Source organism: Grammomys surdaster, unplaced genomic scaffold (genome assembly GCF_004785775.1).
Source record: "Grammomys surdaster isolate TR1022 unplaced genomic scaffold, NIH_TR_1.0 169, whole genome shotgun sequence".
NCBI lineage: Eukaryota > Metazoa > Chordata > Mammalia > Rodentia > Muridae > Grammomys > Grammomys surdaster.
The window spans coordinates 8,613,496-8,636,991 of NW_021604617.1; the positions used below are offsets into that span (position 1 = coordinate 8,613,496).

The window sequence follows — 23,496 nt, forward strand, 5'->3', positions numbered from 1 at the left end:
GTACTTGCTGTGCAGAAACGAGGGCTGGAGGCTGGGATCTCAGTGCCCAAGTAAGGAGCCTAGAGTCCGGCACATGCGGTGACGTCAAGGGGTGGAGACTAGAGGATTGTTTCCATGCAGCCTAGAAAACTCCAGCCTTGAAGCAGTAGGCAGAGGGTGAGAGGAAAGGATACCTCACACCCTCTTCTGGCCTCTGAGTTTGTGTATAGACATGCATATCCTGTGTACACAGCATGCATTTGTCTACACATGTGTGTACCACACTGTACACAGCATGCATTTGTCTACACATTTGTATATTGTAGTATACACATGTATATACCACACAGACACATGTATACAGTATCAGTAAATGATTTTGTGGGGTTTGTTTGTTTTTGTTTTCTTGAGACAGGGTTTCTCTATGTAGCCCTGGCTGTCCTGGAACTCACTTTGTAGACAGGCTGACCTCAACCTCAGAGATCACCTGCTTCTGCCTCCCCAAGTGCTGGGATTAAAGGCATGCACCACCACCACCCAGCATAGGTCAACAGTTTTTAAAGGGAGAACCAGGCTGGAGAGATGGCTCAGTAGTTAAAAGCAGTACCTCCCTTACAGGGGACCTGAGCTTGGCTTCCAGCAGCCATGAGGGTCAGCTCACAACTACCTGTAAGCCCTACTGCAGGGCCATCTGACATCTCTGGCCTACACAGACACTGCACTTACATGCACTGACACACATATACATAATTTAAAATAAAATACAACTCACTTTTTTTATTGGATATTATATTTATATTTCAGATGTTATTCCCTTACCCCATCCCCCCACCCCCGCCCAGGAACCCCCTATTCTATCCCCCCTCCTCCTGCTTCTATGAAGATGTGCCCTCACCTAACCCCCCCCCACTCCTACCTCCCCACCCTCGAATTCCCCCCCACTGGGCGCCCAGCCTTCATGGATCCAAGGATCTCCTTTCCCACCTATGCTGACAAGGCCATCCTCCCCTACATATACAGCTGGAGCCATGGGTCCCTCCCTAAGTGCTCCCAGCCTGGTGGGTTAGACCCTGGGAGCTCTGGTTGGTTGGTATTGTTGCTCTCCTCATGGGGCCACAAACCCTTTCAGCTCCTTCAGTCTTCACTCTAACTCCTCCATTGGGAACCCCATTATCAGTTCAATGGCTAGTTGTGAGCATCCGCCTCTGAGTATGTCAGACTCTGGCAGACCTCTAAAAATACAACTCTTAAATAAATAAGTGGGGAAAATACACATACATACACACACACACACACACACACGCACAGGAAGGAAGTGACATTAGTGGAAAGTGTGGTCAGACAACGTAGAGAGAAACAGAGGCACCTGACAGGGTGGGAGCTGTGAAGATAGAGTCAGGGAAACTTTTGTTTGCTTTTGCTTTTGTTTTTTAAAAGCAGCATCTGTCTTACTCATAGCCCAGGCTGTACTACAAACAAACCCTCTTGCCTCTATTTCATTGGGATGGAGGATCTTTGTATTCCAGGCTAGCCCTGAGCTGACTGTGTAGCTAGTGACCTTGAACTTGTGATCCTCTTGCTCCTACCTACCAAGGGCTAAAGTCAGTGTGCCACTTCCTGGGGTTTATGCGTTGCTGGAGTCACAGTGCATGTGAGGCAGGCGCCCTTGTTAACTCATCTGTATCACTAGTCCTTCACTGGTTTTGTCTTGGTCAGTGGTCTATCTACTGCTGTAAAGAGACACCATGACCATAGCACCTCTAATAAGAAAGCACTGGATTGGGCCTGCTGTTCAGTCCATTATCATCACGGTGGGGAAGTCTGGCAGCAGGCAGGCATGGTGCTGGAGAAGGAGCTGAGTGTTCTACATCTGCATCCACAGGCAGCAGAAAGAGAAGGAAACTCTGGGCTTGGAATAGGCTTTTTGAAACCTCAAAGCCTTCGGGCAGTGGTGGCGCACGCCTTTAATCCCAGCACTTGGGAGGCAGAGGCAGGCGGGTTTCTGAGTTCGAGGCCAGCCTGGTCTACAGAGTGAGTTCCAGGACAGCCAGGGCTACACAGAGAAACCCTGTCTCGAAAAACCAAAAAAAAAAAAAAAAAAAAAGTTTGGTTGAGGGGTTGGAGGGATGGGTCAGTGGTTAAGAACATGTACTGCTCTTGCAGAAGACCTGAGTTTGATTCCCAGAAGCAATGTTCTGTGACTCACAACTGCCTGTAACTTCATCTGACGCTCTCTACAGCCTTTGCCAGCACTGTACTCAGAAGTACAGACAGATATATACATCGTTTAAAAATAAACAGTAAACCTTTAAAAAAAAATAGACTGTCTAATAACATTTGCTTGTATTATTATTATTATTTTGTTTTGATTTGGTTTTTCGAGACAGGGTTTCTCTGTATAGCCCTGGCTGTCCTGGAACTCACTCTGGAGACCAGGCTGCCCTCGAACTCAGAAATCCACCTGCCTCTGCCTCCCAAGTGCTGGCATTAATTAAAGGCGTGCGCCACCACCGCCCGGCGCTTGTAATATTTTTTGACACAGGTGTTTCTATGTACTTCTGTCTGTCCTATAACTCACAGAGATCGGCTGCCTCTTACTCTGATTAAAAGCGTTCCACACTTCACATGGTTTGTTTGGCATTTTAAAATCATCTATCAGGGCTGGGAAGATGGGTCAGCAATTAACAAAAAGCACTTGTTGCAAATGACCCAGCACCTCTATGTGGTCACAACCATCCATAACTCTAGCTCCAAAGGATCTGTTGTCTTCCTTTGGCCTCTTTAGTCACCAGGTACACATGTCCTACACAGTACATACACATAGGCAAATCACTCGAACACGTTAAATAAATCTAAAATCTAAAAAAAATTATCTATTAAGACTTAAAACAAGAAAATAACATTCTTCTTCATTCTTTGTTCTCCAGGCTCAGAAAAAGTGTTTGAACCAGACCTCCCCCATTCCCACGTCCAAGACCACAGACGGCCTGAGGCAGTCCCAGATCCCTGAGCTCTTGAGCACAGCACTGCCAGGTCAGGAGCCTACTGCAGAAGTTCCCGCAGTCTGCCTGTCCTCCCCGCCTGGAGCATGATCTTCCTGCCTCCCTGTTTTCACAAAGTGTTGCTGCGTGAACCTTCCCTAATCTGAATTCTTCCTGATAATCCCCTTCTCTGTACCCTTCTCACCCAAAGAATAGAGTGTGTTCCTGAGGCTGCAGGGACATTGATTAGGAAGTAGATCATTTACGGTACCACTCAGAAAGAAAAAAAGCACTCCCAAACCGGGCAGTGGTGGCGCACGCCTTTAATCCCAGCACTTGGGAGGCAGAAGCAGGCGGATTTCTGAGTTCGAGGCCAGCCTGGTCTACAGAATGAGAACCAGGACAGCCAGGGCTATACAGAGAAACCCTGTCTCGAAAAACAAAAAAAAACTTATGTAGAAAACCATGCTTCTGAGAAGTGATGAGCCCTGGCTCTGCACGGCTCACAGAACTTTGTGACCAGCCCCACGTTGTGTGTGTGTATGCGTGTGTGCATGCGTGTGTGCATGCGTGTGTGTGTGTGTGTGTGTGTGTATGCACCCGTTAGAAGCCCCACTTCCCAAACTGGAAACCTGTAGACTCTATCCAGTCCTAAGGCCCTATGGCACTTACTACCTGCTGGACTCCATTCATATTCAGAGTACAAACAGCCTTTTGCCTAAAATGAGTTAGTAGCTGTTCTTACCAGCTCAACACAAGGTTAAAAAAACAAAACAAACCAGGAGCTAGAATGTCCCCTCCTGCAGGTGTGTTTTGGAGTCCTGAAGTGCTGATAGACCGCAGGCTAATTGTGGGGCTTTTGGGGTCCCACTTGAGGTTTAATAAGAATAAGGACACAGAGACACAGTGCAGTGTAAGGTTGTGGGCCTGTTTGCTGGGGCAGTCTCTCAGCCAGCCTCTATTATATTATTATTATAATTTAACCCGACTTATCCTGTCTCCCCACTGGCCTACCTCACCGCCCCATCCCGTTCTGCTTCTGTCTGTCTACTTCTCTGCCTCCTTTGTCCACCCACTCCCTCGCCTCAGCCTCTGCCTCAGCCTCAGCCTTCAGCTCTTTATTCTACAAAAGCCACATTCCTTACCAGTCCAGTCTGAACCAGTCAGCAGCAGGACAGCCAACCCTATCTCCTTGAGGACGTTGTGACCTTTACCCCTGCTGCTTGCTTTAATCTCCAAGTGGCAGAAGAGGAAGAACAATTCTCTACAGACAGAAAACAGTTAATGAGCCTTAGAAATGACAATACCAAGTATCCGGCCACATTTGACTCTGCCCGCACAGCCATTAGCTATTAAAACTACTGGGACACGCCTACATTGTCATTTGATACAGTGGGGGTTGGGGAGTAGAGTAGGTTACCCAAACACTGGCTGACCTGTATTTCTCAGACCGTAGACAGCTGAAAACTGCAGGTAGCTCTTGCAGTTCTGTTATTACAGTGGACTAAGTCGGTCCTATTTATTACCTAACCAGAGTTTAATAGTGCCTCCCTCTGCCTCCACCCATAAGCGATCAGTGTCTCCTGCTCCCTTACTCCCAACAGGTATTCATCAAGAAATTCTTTCAGACTGGGCATGGTGGTCCAATCCTGCATGCTGGAGGCAGGAGCAGGACAGGTCTCTGTAAATTCAAAGTCAGCCTGGTCTACTCAGCAAGTTCCAGGCCAGATAGGGTACATAGTAAGACCTTGTATCCAAAAACAAAAAGAAGCCGGGCGGTGGTGGCGCACGCCTTTAATTAATGCCAGCACTTGGGAGCAGAGACAGGCGGATTTCTGAGTTCGAGGACAGCCTGGTCTACAGAGTGAGTTCCAGGACAGCCAGGGCTACACAGAGAAACCCTGTCTCAAAAAACCAAAAAAAAAAAAAAAGAAAGAAAGAAAGAAAGAAAGAAAGAAAGAAAGAAAGAGAAAGAAAGAGAAGAAAGGAAAGAATAAGAGAAAGAACTCCCTTTCAGAACACATATGCCGGATCTGACTTCTGTCTTCTTCTACGCTCATTCTAACAGGACAGGATTCTGGAAGCAAAATTATGCCAGCACCCTTGGGGACCACACAGCCGCAGCAGGAGAACTCGGTGGGACTGTCCCCGAGCCAGACAGCTGTGCAGGTAGGAAACTGTGTGCAATTGCCTTTTGTGACTTCTACCCAGAGTGCGCAGTCTCAGGAGGCTTCATGGTTGGTAGCTAGCACTGTGCACATACCCAGTCTGTCTCCAAGTGCGTGCAGCAGTGTGGATGCTGTGGACCTTGCCAGGGGCCAGGCCTGCTCACACCACATTTCCAGGATGTGTCTTTCTCAACTGTTCCTGGCATGTTTCTGGTGCCTCGTGAACCCATCATAGATTAAGGTTTGGTTTTATAACGTAGCTAATGCAAATAACATTACAGTGAGCCCAGGCATGTAGGTGTCTCTTTCCTATGATAACCTCTGGTAATCACTTAATATGTAGATAGATAGATAGATAGATAGATAGATAGATAGATAGATAGATAGATGGATTTTGAGTTGTCAAGCTTTAAGCTTTATCAGCTTGATACATCTTAGAGTCATCTGAGACGGAAGCCTTGATTGAGGAATTGCCTAGAGATGAAATTGGCCTGTCTGTCTGTGAGAGTGGGCCTGTCTGTGAGTGGCCTGTCTGTGAGAGTGGGCATGTCTGTGAGAGAGCCTCTTGGTTGTCATATTTGACAGAGGGTCCACCCCACTATGAGTGGCACCATTTTCTGGGCAGGTAAACCTGGGCTGTTTAAGAATGCTAAATCTGAGCCTGCGATTGAGTGACCCAGAGAAAAAGCTAACAAGTAGTGTCTCACCATGGCCTCTGCTCTTTTCTGCCCTGACTTCCTTCAAGTGAGGCTCTGTGACCTGAGAGTGTAAGGCAGAGAAATCCTTTTCTCTCTAAACTTGTTTCTGATCAGAGGTCTTACCACAGCGAAAGGAAACAAGAACAGGCTTATAGCTCAGTGGTGAAGTAGTTTCCCAGACTCTGTACACCCTTCGGATTGATCCCCAAGTGCTGTACACACACACACACACACACACACACACACACAGAAAAAAAGAGAGAGACACTGGTAGCCACTATGTGCTAGTCACTTAAAACACCACATTCTTAGGGCTGAGAGTTACAGACTTTTGTTTGTTGGCCAGACAAAATACTGGACAAAGCAGCTGACGGAAGGACGGATTTAGTTTGGCTCACTGTTGGAGAGTGCAGTCCCTGGCAGGGCAGCCATGAGAGCAGCAGTGAGAAGCAGCTGGCAGAGTGTGTCCGCAGCCAGGGGACAGAAAATGGCAGTGCTCACTCACTTCCTCCTCGGTCACACCAGGGGACGGTGCCACCCGCAGTCAGGAGGGGCTCCACTCACCTGCTCACAGATGAGCCCAGAGCTTTCTTTCCTAAGAGGTATTAGAGCCTCTCAAGTTGGCAGTCATGTAAGCATCACAGGGTGTGACTCAGTAGTAAGCCTTTGCCTGACTAGCACCAAGTCCCAGGGTTCAATCCCCAGCACGCCACAAAGGAAAATCAGAACAGTCACTGTGTCAGAGTGGTTTCTGTCCCACAGATTGTGACCAAACTGATTTACACAATGAGTCCCAGGACAGCCAGGGGTCTATAGCAAGGCAAGACTGACTCAGAAAACAAACAGGTATGCCTATTCATAGTGATGGGGTAGGTTTGGGTTTTTTGTTTGTGTTTATGTAAGCGTCAGTCATGAATGCATGAACGAGGGTATTTCTGTAGCTGTTTGACCCAACGTTGTACTGTATAAAATCTCAGGGCATTTCAAACTACTAGTCTTTGAAAGTTAGGAGAGCCATTATGTTCAGCTTTCGAAGGCCTTAGTTTCTTGCCCTAAATTTGTTAATTAGTAGCTTAATGAAAGTTGCTAGCTGGGCAGTGGTAGTGTACACCTTTAATCCCAGCACTGGGGAGGCAGAGGCATGCAGGTGTCTGAGTTCGAGGCCAGCCAGGGCTATACAGAGAAACCAACCCTGTCTTTGAAAACTAAAGTTGCACCGGGTGGTGGTGGCGCACGCCTTTAATTAATCCCAGCACTTGGGAGGCAGAGGCAGGCGGATTTCTGAGTTCAAGGCCAGCCTGGTCTACAGAGTGAGTTCAGGACAGCCAGGGCTACACAGAGAAACCCTGTCTCGAAAAACCAAAAAAAAAAAAAAAAGAAAGAAAGAAAGAAAAGAAAGAAAGAAAACTAAAGTTGCTGTCCAGCTTTCTGTAGACAGCTCTGGTTCCAGGGAAGTTGGTCGTGCTTGCTGGCTTCTGTCCTTAGCAGGATGCACTTTAAAGTCTTTGTCACAGACAATGGGAATCACGTGGAGCATAGCGACCCTTATCTATAAGTATAGCTTGTGATTTTTCTCCTGTGTTTTATCCTCAGGTGGACAGCCATTCAGGACAGAAAAGGCCTGCTGCCAAACAGCTGACTAAAGGAGCTTTGTAAGTTAGGTTTCCATTCTTTTTTTCTCAGAGCATCTCAGAGCCCCTTGTATTCACTGAACCACACATCTCAGTTACAATGGTTGAGTTTCTTAGCCTTTTTTAAAATGTACTTTGAACGACAGGCCAGCCAGGGCTACAATTTTCTATTTTTTATTTTTTTAAGGAATTTGAGTGCTGGGGCAATGTTGGCAAAGTTCGGACCGGAGTTCAATCTCTGACCCATGTAAAACAAGCCATACACAGCAGCTAGTTCTTCTAAGCCCAGACTGGGAGGCCAACACAGGTGGATCCCGTGGAATCTCTGGCTGGCTAGCCTGGCCTGCTCAGCCAGTGCTAGCCTGGCCTGCTCAGCCAGTGCTAGCCTGACCTGCTCAGCCAGTGCTAGCCTGACCTGCTCAGCCAGTACTAGGCGACTGAGAACCTGTCTCAAAAACAACAAAAAAAAAAACATGGTTGGACCCCGTGAGATGGCATAGCAAGTGAAAGGTGCTGGCCACCAAGCCTGATGGCCAGAGATGGTTCAGTCAGACTCTGCAGCCCACAGGGTGGAAGGAGGAGAGAACTGACTCCTGCAGATTGTTCTCTGACCTCCATATGCGTACGTGCGCTGTGGGGCTTATGCATACTCACACAAGAAAAGAGACAGGGTATTGATTTACTTTGAAAACTTTTTCCTATAGTTTGCTTTCATCAAGTCCTGAAAACAGATCAGATAAAGGACACTGTTTTTTTGTTCTTGAAGAGAAAGCCCCTGTCTCTAGAGGCAAAAAGACTCCGGAGGAGCCATTTGTCTGTTGATTAGCGGTGTTGGCATGATTGTTGCTAGCCAGTGGTCAGCCATTGCAGCGGTCTCTCTGAACACCCACACACTGACGCCTGGTAGAAATACTACCTTTTTTGAGGTCAGGCTCATAGCCCAACAGTATATTATAAAGTGTGAGAAATGCTATCCATCGTGCTGTAGAAGTGGCACTGTTAGCAAACGTCTTGGTTAACTGGCTTCCTACTGTGGCCTAGCCGAGCACTCACCGTTTCCCTTTTACAGCATCCTTCAGCAGTTACAGAGGGACCAAGCCCATGCTGTGACACCCGACAAAAGCCAGTTCCGATCACTGAGTGACACAGTGCAGAGGCTGCTCTCCTACCACGTGTGCCAGGGCTCCATGCCCACAGAGGAAGACCTGAGCAAAGGTGAGCAGCCACTGCCCGGGAGAGCAGGGTAGCACCCTGACTGGAGACAAGTAGCCGTTCCCCATCACAGACAGAACTTGTTTTCCCTCACTCAATAGCGCAGCCCCTGAGAATGGTGTGACTTGTTCTCATGAATGGCCTCTCTAAATGCAGTTCCTTGCTGGCAGAGGGGCAGCAGTGACTGGGAGGCACAGTTGAGGCTGCTGACAATAGGTCATATGGCTTTGTACCAGGGACTTTGCATTGAAAATGACTTCCTCCATAGCTGTCCCACGAGTTAGTTCCTTGAGGTCCCCAAACAAGTCTAAGACATTGGCTGAATGTCTTAGGACATCAGTTTCAGAAAACTGAGGAGAAGGTTAGGAACCGCCAAGAACCCCACCCACCCGGTGCCTGTCCCTGTTCTCTGTCAATAAGTCCAGTAGTAGGGATTGGTGCTACCCTGCTTTTCCTCCTGCCTGCCAAGCTCTGTGGTGTCATCTTCCTCCACTGTCATGGTCTTGATCCTCCCAGGACCTCTGATCTCCCCACACTCTGGGAGGGTTGGTGAATGGCTTTCAGAGTCAACAGCAAATATCTGGAGATTCTAGAAGAGTGGATGGGAATGTGACCTTTCTTGAGAGGTCATGACCTGCCAGGTGTCATGGACTGGTTTGTGTGTTCCCAGCCCAGACAGTCTTTACTGCTTCAGATCTTCCTGTCACCTGCTTCTGTGAAGGGACAGAGGCTTCAGGAACTAGCCCCTCAGCCAGAGGGTAGAGTCCAGTGCTCTTCCTTCCTAGCCCTCCCGTAGCAGCTGTCAGTCATATGCTGTTGGTTTTCCGGGCTTTTAGAGTAAGTTCCATTACCGCATGCAGTGCAGGAGCCCAGGTATCTGCAGGATCTTAAGCAGAAAAGGCTGCTCTGAGAGGGAAGCTTGCTGCAGGTCGGCTGTGGGGAGGAGCCCGTGTCAGTCTCAAGAACAGAGGACCTCAGTCTATGGATGATTCTCTCTTACTGTTTTCTCCCTCTATTTTTTTTTTAAGTGGACAATGAATTTGAAGAAGTTGCCACTCAGCTCCTCAAAAGGACCCAAGCTATGCTGAACAAATACAGATCCCTGCTCCTAGAGGATGCCATGGTAAGTGTGCTTCCCAGCATGCCCCAAGGACTTCTCACCTGGGGCATAAGCAGAAATGTCTAAGCTTGGAGGAAAAGACTTCACACTTTGCCATTGCAGGGAGGGAGGGACAGCAGCAGTGTCATTTATGGCCATTCCTGATACAGAATTCCTGAGCCATCACAAGAGACATACCTCGCCAGACATACGGCACACATGTTTAATTTAATCCCAGCCCTCAGGAGGCAGAGGCAGGTGGATCTCTGGGAATCCAAGGCCAGCCTGGTTTGCATAGTGAGTTTGAGGGTAGCCAAGATTACATACTGAGACCCTGCGTCTAAAAAACGAGATCTATTGTTTGAGAAGGGGTGACCTACAGCTGGGCGTGGCTGCAGGGTGATTGCTATAAGTTGAAGGTCAGCCTAGGCTACATGAGACTGTGTAAACAACAGCAAGTGTAATAGCATCCTGTGTGTAGCACCCATGTCACAGGGAGCTCAACAGTATCTAGACACCATGCTCTCACTCCCCCTGCTTCATTCAGTCCCCAAACCCAGAGGTTTGAACCACGCAATCGAAGCTTTGAAGTGACTGGCCTCTCTCCTTTCCAGAGGATCAACCCCTCTGCAGAGATGGTTATGATCGACAGGATGTTCAACCAGGAGGAACGAGCTTCCCTGTCGCGGGACAAGCGACTGGCGCTCGTAGATCCGGGTAAGGATCATCAGGGATGATACAGGGAAAGGTACAGGTAGGCTGTGACAGTTCCCCAGCGGTGTGGCTTTGGGAAGTTGTGCGAACCAACCTTTGATGAGTCCAGAAGGCAGAACATGAATTCTGGGAAGGAAAAACTCACACAGTTGAGGGGGGTATGTGAATATACCAAGAATGATTCTGGCCTGCAAAATCCAAACTGAAATTTTACATTCAGTTAAAGGCCTGGCTTTCCCCATTAAACTTCAAATCCTGTCTTTCTAGTCTTTGAGAACTAAATTAACACAGAGGCTTCTCAGTGTGTAAGGAGAAGCCCCTGTTGTTTGCGGGCCGCAGTTAGAAAACATCAGTGAAGCAGGGTCCCGGTTATGAGCCAAGTATTTCTCACTCACTCGTCCACCTAGAGTCCACCCTCCTGCGTGCTTTCCCCCTTTCCCCACCGACAAGGTCTCCGCTGTGGAGCCCTAGCTGTCCTGGAGCTCTTTATGTAGACCAGGCTATCCTTTAACTCACAAGGCCTGTCTCTGCCTCCCAAGTGCTGGGATGAAAGGTGTGAGCATTCAGCTCCAAATCTGCCCTTTTAAATTTTTATTTTAAATATTTTTTAATTTCATTTTTTTAAAGGTATATTGATTGATGGATGGATGGATTTAATATATGTATATACATGTTATTCTCTTCAGACACACCAGAAGAGGGCATCAGATCCCATTACAGATGGTTGTGAGCCACCATCTGGTTGCTGGGAATTGAACTCGGGACCTCTGGAAGAGCAGTCAGTGCTCTTAACTGCTGAGCCATCTCTCCAGCTCCTTCTATTTCTTAAGATTTTTTTTTTAAATTATGTGTGTGTAGCAGGTATATGCATGTGAGTGCAAGTTTTGGTGTCTTCAGGGACCAGAAAGGTGCTGGACCTTCTGGGGCCAGAGTTGGAGACAGCTGTGAGCCTCTGGAGACGGCAGCTAGGAGCCAAACTCAGGAACAGTGCACACTCTTACCTGCTAAGCCGTCTCTTAGACCCTTCATTGTTAATTGTGTTTGTGTATGTGTTGGGGATGGGGTGTATGCACTTGAGTTCAGGTGCCTGTGCAGGCTGGAGTCTTGGATTCCCTGGAAGAGGCGTCGCAGGCAGGTGTGAGCCACAGAGGATGGGCACTGGGAAATGAACACAGGGTCACTAATATGTTGTCCTGGCTGGCCTGCTCTCAGACTCCCAGAAACAGGAGGCTTAGGCAAGCAGGAAGATTGCAAGTTACAAGCCACTATGGTTGGGCTATGAATAAAACTCTGTCTCAAACAAAAAATACTGAGATAGGAGGGGACCAGAAGGGGAGTGTAGTGGATCAGGCTAACTGTACAAGAACAGCAATACACAGTTAAGAAATGGTATAACAAATCCCATGATTTTGAATGTTAATCTCAAAATTAATTAAAAATAAAAAAGTTTGGGGTTAGGTATTCGGCTTAATGGTAACACAGAAGGTGTTACCTTTAGTCCCCTGGACACATACACAGAAAAAGATGGCATGTGCTAGCTATTCAGGAGATTGACACATGAGACAGGGTTTCGTGTGACCCAGGCTGGCCCTGAATGTCAATCTTCCTGCCTGTATCCCCCCCTGCTAGGATTACAGGCACGCAGACCACCACACTTGGCTCAAAGACGTTCTCTAAAAATAAAGCTAAAAGGCTGACTGTGGTGTCTAATGTGTTTAATCCCAGCATTCAGGAAGCAGAGGCAGGGAGAATCTCTGAGTTTGAGACCAGCCTGGTCTACAAATCAAGTTTCAGAATCAGTAGGGGCTACACAGAGATTCCTTGTCTCTAGGAGGGAAGGGGGATCAGGGTGATAAAACAATAATGTTTTCTCCTCCCCTCCTCCTCTTCCTCTTCCTCCTCTTCTTCCTTTTCCTCCTCCTTCTTCTTCCTCCTTTTCTTCCTCTTCCTCCTCCTCCTCCTTCTTCTTCCTTTTGTTTCTGTTTTTAAAAAAATATTATTGTGCCTGGCAGTGGTGGTAGACTTTCACCTCAGCACTTGGGAGGCAGAGGCAGGCAGATCTCCAAGTTCGAGGCCAGCCTGGTCTACAGAGTAGGTTCCAGGGTGGCCAGGGAAATGTGTAGAAACCCTGTCTTGAAAACCCAATGTGTGTGTGTTATTGTGAAGGTCTATGTGTGGTGTGTGGTAGACATACACACGGTACAGCACCTGCATCAGAGGATGACTGCTGGGAGTTGGTTCATAGCTCCCGCTGAAATCCATGGGTTGAATGTGGGTGGTCAGGTGTGTCAGTCAATGTTTCCTCTCCCTGAGGCATCTCACCTGAGCTCTAACATTTGGCCCTGCCTCGATTAGGTATATTGCCCAGGTTGATCTCAAGTTCATGTGCCTAGAGTGATCCTCCTGCCTCAGTCCCCGAGTAGCTGAGACTAGAAGCTAAATACATATGAACCACAAACACCATAGTAGCCCATGGAATGTTAAGTCTCACCTGGATTTATTTATACCATCTATAAAAAATGATTTTAGAAGTCACATGCTAGATAGGATTTTACATCCTGAATTGTTTTAAATTGCATCCTAGCATTTTTTTTTTAATTTAAAAAATGTGTGGGTGAGAGAGAGAGGGTGTCAGTATACATGTGCATGTCAGGAGACAACTTGTGAAGGTTGGTTCTCTCTATCAAACTTGTGGGTCCTGGGGTCCTGCAGTCATCAGACTGAGTGCAAGCACCTTAAGTCACTGGCTGTTTAAGATTTTGTGTGTGTGTGTGTGTGTGTGTGTGTGTTATAGATTTATTTATATATACACATTGTGTTTGTAAATATCATATATATATAGCCATATGTTGGGGGATGTCCTCAGAGACAAAAAGAGTTTTGGATTCCTTGGAATTTAAGTCACATTCAGTTGTGCACACACACACACACACACACACACACAGGCACTGTGCGCTCAGGTCCTGTGGTAGAACAGCAAGTACTTGTGACCTTTGAGTCACCTCTGCAGCCCGTAGAGTTTGTATCTTGCTGTGAACGGCACAGTAATATCTGAGTGCATTCGCTCCATACCTCAGAGGATTCGTCCCCCGCAGCTGCACCACTGTGACCCTTTGCCTGTAATCTCCTTCCTCCAACACCTTGTCTTCTTTTTTATTTTGTTTTGTTTTGTTTGTTTGTTTGTTTTTAGTTTTTTTTTGAGACAGGGTTTCTCTGTATAGTCCTGGCTGTCCTGGAACTCACTCTAGACCAGGCTGGTCTCAAACTCAGACAGAAATCCACCTGCCTCTGCCTCCTGAGCAGAGATTATAGAGTGTGTAACCACCACCTGGCTTTATCTTTTGCTAATTTTTTTTTAACTTTTATGTTGTCATGCCTACGTGTATGTATGTGCACTATGTACATGCCCGGTGTTCACAGAGCCCAGAAGAGGGCATCGGAGTTCCTTGAATCGGAATTACATATGGTCATGAGCCACTATGTGGATGCTGGAGACCACACCATCATCCTCTGCAAGGACAGCCAGTGCTCCTGGTAGCTGGGTGGTCTCTCTCCCCCCAGTATTTTTTTCTATTAATTTGTGTTGTCAGATTGGTTGTTCGTTGAGATGAAGTTTCACTCTGAAGCTTAGGCTATGCCAGAATTCATGATATTGAACTGGTATTGAACTCAAGGTAATCCACCTGCCTCAGTGCTGGGATTATAGGCAAAAGCCACTATGCGTACGTGTTCTTCACTGACAGTTAGATGTTCAAGTTCTGTTTAGGCCTGCTTTGGCTAAGGCGTTTATAAATACACTGTGTGGACTGACTGGAACGGTGGCATCTGGAAGGAATCGTGGGTATGGACCAGGAACCTCACAGAAGGGCCGTGTTAGAGGACCTGTTTGTATCCCTTTTCTGAGAAACTGAAATCTCTGCCTTTGGTAAAATAGCTTGTGATGATCGTGTCAGTTTGTCTGCCCCACACGAGCAGGGCCCACACAGCTGGTGTCAACTAGATGGAGTCCTCTTTTTACAGTAGCCTCTACCCTGTAGCTCAGGATTGTAAGTGTGGTGGGTGCTCTGTGCATCCTGTCGAGTTATCTAGATAAAGCTTCTCCTTCCTTTCTTCCTTAACCCTCCTCAGGCCCTTCGCGATAGCCACTGTGGTCTCTACCGCAGCTCCTCACAAATGCTTCTTTTCCCATCCCCTGGCTCCTCCATGCCCTGCTGTCCTTCCAAGCAGATAACGCGTGCGCCTTTTTGCCATTTGTTTTATGATCTGGGAGAAGTGACTGGGGTCTTCACACGCGTCTATAAACTCCGCAACCCAGAGACAGACAGGGCGTGTCCATCCCACTTTGCCACAAAGGAGTAAAGTACCTCGAAGCCAGAACTTTTATTTTCAAAGCAGTCAGTCCTCAAAAGAAACACTGGGGGAGTAGGCTTGCAGCCCCCTTGGTAGAGTGCCTCTTTTGCAGGCGGCTTCCTGTGTGGGAGCTGGCCCAGAGCCTTGGCTGCGTGGAGAAGCCACTCCTCTGTTAAAGTGGCTCTGAGTGTTCCTGTGGGCGGAAAGATGAGCTAAAGCGGGCAAGGGGCGGGGCTAGCCAGGACTGCAGGATTGCCCTTGTGCCTAATCAGGAGGCTTTGCCCTGTGCTCGTCCTCTGACTGCTAAAGTTCTTTGTGATCTCATTTCCAGAGGGTTTTCAGGCCGATTTCTGTTGTTCCTTCAAACTTGACGAAGCTACACCTGAGACACCGCTTGACAGGAGTGACCAGCATCGCAGCAAATCCAGCTCGCTCCATCAGGCGCCCAGAGCCCAAAGCAGAGACCGAGCCAAGCCAGGCATGGCAGAAGCAACGAATCATGACCAGTTTCATCTAGTGCCTAACCACATCGTGGTCTCTGCAGAGGGAAACATTTCTAAAAAGTCAGACGGCCACAGTAGAACACTGAAATTTGACAAAGGGGTCTTAGGCCAATACCGGGGTCCGCCTGAGGACAAGGGCTGCCGGAGGGACCCTGCCAAGGCCAGCGGGTGCTCTCCGGGGCCCGAGGGCCACCGCAAGACCTTGCCCAGGCCGGATCATGGCTCTGAGAGCAAACTCCCAGGCATCCTGGCCAGCTCTCACATGGAGATGCCGTGCCTCGAATCCTTCCAGGACAAAGCCCTGAGGAATTCCCCAAAGAATGAGGTTTTACACACAGACATCATGAAAGGGTCGGGTGAGCCCCAGCCAGATCTCCAGCTCACCAAGAGCCTAGAGAAAACCTTTAAGAACATCCTGGAACTCAAGAATGCAGGGCGGCCGCAGACCGACCCTGCAGCCAGCGGCGCGGTGGACCTGGACTTCCCCAGCTTTTCTCCAATGGCCTCGCAGGAAAACTGCCTGGAAAAGTTCATCCCGGACCACAGTGAAGGTGTTGTAGAAACGGACTCCATTTTAGAAGCAGCTGTAAATAGTATCCTAGAGTGTTAATAGCAGCCGTCCTCCCCCAGACCCTCCCCGGACCAGTTACATTCTCTCCCAGCAAAGCAAATGGAAACGTCTCCTGTCTCCAGCCTGCTTGGTCCTCCATCACAGGTTATCCTTTCTAATCTCCACCCTGTTCTTTTGAAGAGCAATACATGTCGTCGTGGCTGCGGGGAGACCCCTCAGTACACCCACCTCTCTCTAGAAAGCAGTCCGATAGGCCCTCCACATTTCAAGTGTTATGAAAGTGCTTACGGCCATTGTTGTTGGTTAATTTGTTTTGTGGTTTGTTTCTTAGCACTGTCGCTTAAGACCACAGTACACTTGGCCCTGGGTAAAATTTTGACAATCATTAGTCATTTCAAAAGAACAGACTTATTAAAGAAAAATCAAACAGGACTGACAGAAGCCACTTTTTTAAAGACTCTCTCACTGCAGCTCCAAAGTAGTGGTTTGGTTTTGTTCTGTTTCGGGGGGAGAGGGTATTTGCGTAGGGAAGACCCCATGACTCTCCTCCCTGCTCGGCCCTCTGAGCAGTGGGTAGCCAGTGCTCTGCCTGCACCCCCACAGCCCTGGCCTAAGACGCCAGTAGCATAGCCACAGAGCGTCCTGACACCCGTGCTGTGTGATGCTGCTGAAGCAGAACCTTTTGTGTTTTTAAGCACATTCATGTTGAATTCTGTCTGTAATGCTCTGTTCTTAGTCCCGGGTGTACGCTTTGAAATCCTCACAAGCTCAATAGGGAGCGATGGGAACCAGCTACAGGCAGCGCTGGGGAGGCTGCTGGAGCCCCCGGGGTCTCCGGGTCTCTGTGTGTGCGGCTTAAAGAGCTGTGCATCTTATAATCGGGTGAAATCAACATAACCTATGTTCTTTATTGTTGCTGAATTCTGTTCCGTTTAACCTCTCTGTCCCCTCTCCTTCAGCCCATAGCCAAGCATCAAAAGGCTTTCACTTGAAACTGTGTTGTACTCTCAGTTGAAGCTTTTGAAGGGGACTTTGGCCTTGTTTGTGAGAATAGTAGTCAACATTGCATCAGTCATTCCTGAACACAGTAAACCAAAGTCACAGCCAGCAGGCCACTGAAGGAAGGAACTGAGGCAGGAGACAGGGGGCATGTCCTGGCCCCTTTCCCGCTGTGGGTGGTTCATGGTCACCATAGTGAGCCTTCTCTTTTATTATTTATGTTCTTTTCCGAGAACAGTCCCATTTTTCCCTCCGTGCAGGCCTGTGTCAGGGCATGTTTCTGTTGCTCCTTCTTTCTTCATGTCGTAACAGGTCACGGTGCTGTGTTCTCAACCCTCTCCCCCCACTCTCCATCCGAACCTCTGGGATCTAGAGGCCGTTTTCATTCCTGTGAGGGTTTGTTCCCTCTGTTAATCCCCCAGGCTGTGGGAATGCATCCATTGTTGATTTCTGCTTCGTTATACCCCCAAATGGAGTTGTCCCTATGTCATCATGTGCAGTATTTCTTTTCCAGATTGGCCTGCAATGGAAAGGAAGGCTTTTGATTTTGATTTTTATCTTTTTTCATATAACACAGCAACAATCTAGGCATGTTGGCATACACCTGTAATCCCAGCAGTCAGGTGACTGAAGCAGGAGAGTCCTGGGTTCAAGGCCAGCTTGGGCTGTATAACACACCCCTGACTCAAACACAGAAGAAGAAACAGTTGAGCAATAGCAGTCTGTATGGACCTTCTCTACTCCTCTGTCCACTACATAAACAAACTGTGAGACAGCCAGGCTTTAAGAGCGAGGTACCTTTCCCTGCCCACAGCCCAGCCCAACTGAAATGGGAAAATCTGGGCTGTCTTAGAGCTGTCCTTTCCTTCCTTCTCTGTGCCAATGTCCAAGTTGCTGACTTCCTTCCTGTATTATAACACACTAGAAAGATGAGTTGTTTGCCAGTTAGAACTCTCTGTCTGGGCTGCCCTGGGTTAACAGCCTCCCCTGATCTTCTCATGGTCACTATTCAAGATGGCCCCTGGACGCCTGCACATGGCTACTAATGAATTACTTTAATTTTACAAATCAGTGGAATTCTTAAGAGACGAGGAACGTCTCGAGTATATCTGTTACTTCTTTTCTCCAGCCCCAGCCCCAGCCTTCTCTCCTTTATGTCAAATTACAGGGCTTCTCATCCCCGACGTCGGTCGCACACATGGAGAGCCTACCTTACCAAAATGAAACTTGTAAATTTTTGTGTCCTTGTATGTAAGTTTTCTTTTTATGGAGGAAAGACTCTAGATAATGAAGATTACAAAGTGTATTTTACTCCTGTGATTAGGTTACACCGCATGGGCCATAATTCGCTCACGAGCCCCACTGGTGAAGGGAAGTGCCCTGTCTCAGTGGTCAACGGTTGGTGGTTGAGGGTCATTAGTCAGTTGAGTTTTAGAACGAGTGCTCAGTAACAAAAATCATTTATTTTTCTTCCCTTTGTTTTTAATCTGTTTGTTGTTGTGGAAAAGTATGAATTTGTTATTACGCATTGATTTTCTGTGTCCTTAAGTATTGCCTAAGGATGAAGCAAATTTTGAACTGGCAATTACGATAAGGAAACCCTTTAGCCCTGGAGAATTTAGTAGACTCTGTTAGATTAGGGAGGCCTCACAGGCTGGCCAGCTCCGAGGACGGTCACTCACTGTCAGTGTGGTGTGGGCTTTATTTGCTTAAATACCTTCATTTGTATAGTATGTCTCACTTGAAATTGCTTTGTATACATTTTGTAAAAATATTTATAAAATGTTTTGTAAAAAAAAAAAAAGTATAACAAATTGCAGTTTATTTTGTTATGTTGGATAAATACTGTTAAACCAGTCAGTACCTATATTGTTAATCCATGGTTAGGACATGTTCAGTTGGAGATTACAAAATGAAACAACCATTGCAATACAGCCAAAGATTTGGGAAAATGTGTAACTGTGATTGTCTTGATTTTGCAACTAGGAATGGTTCCTGTCCCCAGAAGAAGTGGGTAAGTGTTCAGGGGGGATTCTCTGTAGATGTAATTACACCATGGTCAAAAAGCAGCCTTCCTTGGGGAGGCCGGATCTCAGCTGACAGCTTTCCCACAGTTACACATTAACAAAGTTTGCCGAGTGAAGTCTAGTCTCGGACATGTCAGGTCTCCCTCCCTGCTGGCACCTGCGTCCTTAGCTCTGGAAGGGACGGTGGCGTTCCAGATGGCATCACGGAGCCTGTGCAGGAAGGTTCTGTTTCTGTTTTCCAGTAGTTAGGTTTGGTTTCTTCGGGGTCAAGGGAAAAGCTAAGTGATAAAGATTGTCATTTAACACTTCCTCCAGGGCGATCAGCTTTCCCTTTGGTTCCCAAGTTAACCAGACGTAGTAAGAACACATTCTAGGATCCTCTCTGTAGCCTCAGCCCTAAGAGGCCCTTCTGAGCCCCTTCCCTCACGAATGGGATAGACCCACAGATTTCTCCCCCTTTGGGGTTAATAATTGACAACAGCCCTCCTCAGGGGATTAGTAGGCCTCCGCCCCTAATAGTGACTGGAAGTTAAGGTTGAACACTTCAGCCTCACAACAGCCCAGGCGGTAGAGTGCTCACCCGCCACTCTAAGTCCTGGCTTTGATCCCCACTGCATACACAACTAAGCATAGGGATACTTGTCTGTAGCCATTACAGGCTGAAGCTGGAGGCAAGAACCAGAGGTTCAAGTTCACCCTTAGCTACACAGCTAACTAACTCAAAGCTGCCCCTGTGCTCCACGAGACCCCGATTCAAGAAAGAAGGAAATAGATGAAACGCACCAGTGATAGGCAGATGGCCGGGACACTCTGCTCATCATCCTGGCAGAGGTTGCAACATCATGTAGTGGATAGATCCTTTAGGTGTCATTTACCCAAGTGTTACCCTGAGGTCACGTTTCTCTTCCTGGCAAGTACAAGTCCGTACCCAACATCGAATTATGGCCCCCGTTCAGGCCCTTTGCATTAGGCATTGCCCCAGGAATGAGGCTTTAGAAAGGAAGAGACCTGAGAGATAGCTCAGCCACTGGCTGCTCTTCCAGAGGGTCACAGTTCAGTTCCTAACACCTGTGTTAGGTAGCCCAGAACCACTTTTGACTCCAGCTCTAGGGGATCCAATACCATCTGGCCTCCACAGGCATGATACAGACAAACTTACACAGAAGCAGTTGAATATCTTGAGAGTTTGAGACCAGCCAAATCTATCTACACGACAAGCCAACGCTGTCTAAAATAAATAATAATAATAATAATAATATATAGGACTAGAGAGATGGCTCAGCAAATAAGAGTACTGGCGGCTCTTCCAAAGGAGCTGTGTTCAATTTCCAGCATCCACGTAGCTCACAACCATTGATAACTCGAGTTACCAGGGTAACACAGGGTCCCTGAGAGTACTAGGCATGCAGTAGTACACAGACATACAGACAACACACCCACACACATATATATAATAATAATGTGGTACATCTTTAAAAAGGAAGACTCTCTGATTGCTGTTAGGGATAAAGTTCTACATTTCCTTGGCATGCCCGGAGTAGAGCCAAGGCTTCTGTCAGGCTAGTGAAAGCCTCGGTTTGTGGTAGGAGAGTCATGGTCCAGAAAATGGCATCCTGGCACTTCCCGATGCAGAGAGATTAGGCTACTGGGGGAAACATTAATAGGAAAGATAGGAAGTTGCACTGCAACTGCCCGGCACAGCATTGTGCTTGCAGGACTCTGTGTCCTGTGGGAAGTAGGCCCTGGACTCCAGGGTATGGCTATGCCTCAGCTCTCCATGCTCTTCAAGACAGAAGTAGAGCATCTTGAGTACCCAGCTGAAGAAGAGAGAGTTAAGCAGTAGTTCCTTGCAGCAGACATGGCGTAAGTGTTGCAGCTCTGAGGGAAAAAAGATATCCTGGCAGTCAGGAGAGGAGCCGAGCAATACCACGAATTCACACAGCACAACAAGCCTCACACACATAAGAGATTTTATTGGGAAAGACACGAGGGTGGCTGCCTCTGCTTGGGCAAGAAGCAGCAGGGAACTGAGCAGGCTTTATACAGAATTTCTTGGAGTTTTCTAGGGTGGGGAATTACTGGGTTTTCAAAGTCCTGAGCTTGGGCTTTTGACTGTATAGGGCAGGGCTTAGCCTCCTGTGTCTTGGGTAAGAGTCAGGGCTTGGTAGACAGAAGCGATCGGGAATAAGGCCGGGCTATTCCAGTGCCTTGAGGGGTGCAGTTAGGAAAAGTGTGTGACATTATCATCAGATCCTACTGGAAGGCTTGATCTTCACCATCAGACTATAACTGGGCATCATAGGCCTCTGGCTCCACAGTTAGGGGCTAGCTATCCTGTAATAGCAACTGATTAAAAAGTCTGCTTAGAAGTCTCTTGGATCTCTTGGTGAAGATATCTAGACAAGCTTATAAAGCAGGATATGTCTAGTAGGATTAAGAAAAGGAAAAGGGGGGCTGGAGAGATGGCTCAGTGGTTAAGAGCACTGACTGCTCTTCCAGAGGTCCTGAGTTCAATTCCCAGCAACCACATGGTGGCTCACAACCATCTATAATGAGATCTGATGTCCTCTTCTGGTGTGTGTCTGAAGACAGCGACAGTGCACTCATGTATATAAATAAATAAATAAATCTTAAAAAAAAAAAAAAAGAAAGGAGAAGGGGGTTCAGAAGGGTAATTTCCAATTCTATATTAGATTGTCAATGATCCACTGGCCGGAGACATCAAGCTGTTTCTTTTTCTTTTCTTTTTTTCTTTTTTTGAGACAGGGTTTCTCTGTGTAGCCCTGGCTGTCCTGGAACTCACTCTGTAGACCAGGCTGGCCTCGAACTCAGAAATCCGCCTGTCTCTGCCTCCCCATCAAGCTGTTTCTTAACGGGTTTTTTTGTTGTTTTTGTTTTGTTTTGTTTTGTTTTGTTTTGTTTTGTTTTGTTTTTTTGAGATCCCTCTTAAGTGTTGGATCTTATCTTTTCCTATACTGGATTGGTCTGACATAGAAGCAACATTCCTCCCTGAGGAAGAAGCAAAGGCCACCTCTCCCTGCTGTTAGTAAATCTTCACTAATTTGTAGCACTGCAGCAGGCAGTGTGTTGGCCCTGGATGGTAAGGATGAGCCACCAACTGGAGATCCCGAAGGAACTCAGAGGAAAACTGACAGTAATAGCTAGGGAAGTAGTCAGTGCTTCCTCTCCCATGGCCATTGCAGGGGTTACGCCCAGTACTTGGAGAAAGACTATGACCTGAACCGATCCCTGGTTTGTCAGGCTGTGCTTCTATAAACCCTGTGATGGGAACCCAAAAGGGTTTGTCACTGGATCACTCCTAGTTTTGGAGAAAGGAGCATCGGGGCACAAGGCCCAGACCACCCAGTGAGTAGGCAGTGGTATCCTTGAGTCAGAAAAATAATTGAGGCATTGTGAATGTTTGGGTTTAGAGATTGAGGGATAGTACTCAGGGGTGAGGTATTGTTGCAGTTTGCAGAATCCAGTGTGCCCACAACTCATGTTCCTGAGGAGTTAAAGCAGTCTGTGACACCAAAGGGAGAGCTGTGGGAGAGACCAGGGGTGGGAGTAGTATTTGGCACAGAGCAGTTAACGAGGTGAGTCTAATAAGACAATGGGGGAGGCCGCAAATGGTGGTTGCGAGGTTGACCTAAGAGGGATACAACCAATATTCTCCAAACTGGTCAGGGAGCGTGTTAGTCAGTAGCTGAAACACAGAGGTTAAGGTTTGAACAAGATAGTATGACGGGATGGTAGATCAATCCGGTCTAAGGGGTCACGGTAGAGATATAAGGGCCTTTGAAGAACACTGGATCATACTATTGTGTCTACACCTAGGGCTTGAGAGAGTGTGGTATGTATCCTCTGTATTGGATAATGTCTGACAGACAGCTGTGATAAATTCTACTAGTGAAGTTTACTAATGATCTGTCTCCCATCTGGGATGTCACGGGTCCTTAATTAGGCTATAAAAGATTCCCTATTCTTCATAAAAGATAGAGTGCCACACGGTGGTTTAAATAGGTAAAGTCCCAGGGCTACACAGAGAAACCCTGTCTCAAAAACAAAACACACACACACATACACACACATACACACACATCCACACACACACACACACACACACATCCACACACACACACACACATACAAATACACACACACACATATATACACATGCACACACACACACACACACACACACGTGAGCTGCTGTCTGGAAAGCTGTCTTGAACAGAACATAGGCCCTCAGCTTGTAACCCACAATTTAACTTGAGTCTCAGGCTGCTCTTTTTTTGGAACTCACTCTGTAGACGAGGCTGGCCTCGAATTCAGAGATCCGCCTGCCTCTGTCTCCCAAGTGCTGGGATTAAAGGCGTGCGCCACCACCTCCCGGCATCTCTACTCCTTTATATCTGTTAAGCTCATGATACAATTCATATTGCATCCTTATATTTTTTGCATAGTTGAGAAATTAAATATTTTGAACTCCTGTTTTCAGAGTTCTTTCCCTCAGCTTTAAAGGCTGTCCTGAAGGTCTCAGGGTTTACCATTTTTCTGAGAC

The 23,496-nt window shown here is 47.4% G+C and overlaps 1 protein-coding gene across 1 annotated transcript in view; it reads left to right on the top strand.

Moving 5' to 3' along the window:
• Nucleotides 1-18,864, top strand: part of Bicral (BRD4 interacting chromatin remodeling complex associated protein like) — a 34,374-nt gene extending 15,510 nt beyond the window's left edge. Inside the window, exons 6-12 of the mRNA XM_028766653.1 lie at nt 2,907-3,012; nt 5,029-5,129; nt 7,420-7,478; nt 8,527-8,672; nt 9,698-9,792; nt 10,383-10,485; nt 15,164-18,864. Of these exons, the coding sequence (XP_028622486.1) occupies nt 2,907-3,012; nt 5,029-5,129; nt 7,420-7,478; nt 8,527-8,672; nt 9,698-9,792; nt 10,383-10,485; nt 15,164-15,945 (1,392 nt within the window). The 3' untranslated portion in view covers nt 15,946-18,864. The remainder of the gene's footprint in view (nt 1-2,906; nt 3,013-5,028; nt 5,130-7,419; nt 7,479-8,526; nt 8,673-9,697; nt 9,793-10,382; nt 10,486-15,163) is intronic.
• Nucleotides 18,865-23,496: the final 4,632 nt, after the last annotated feature.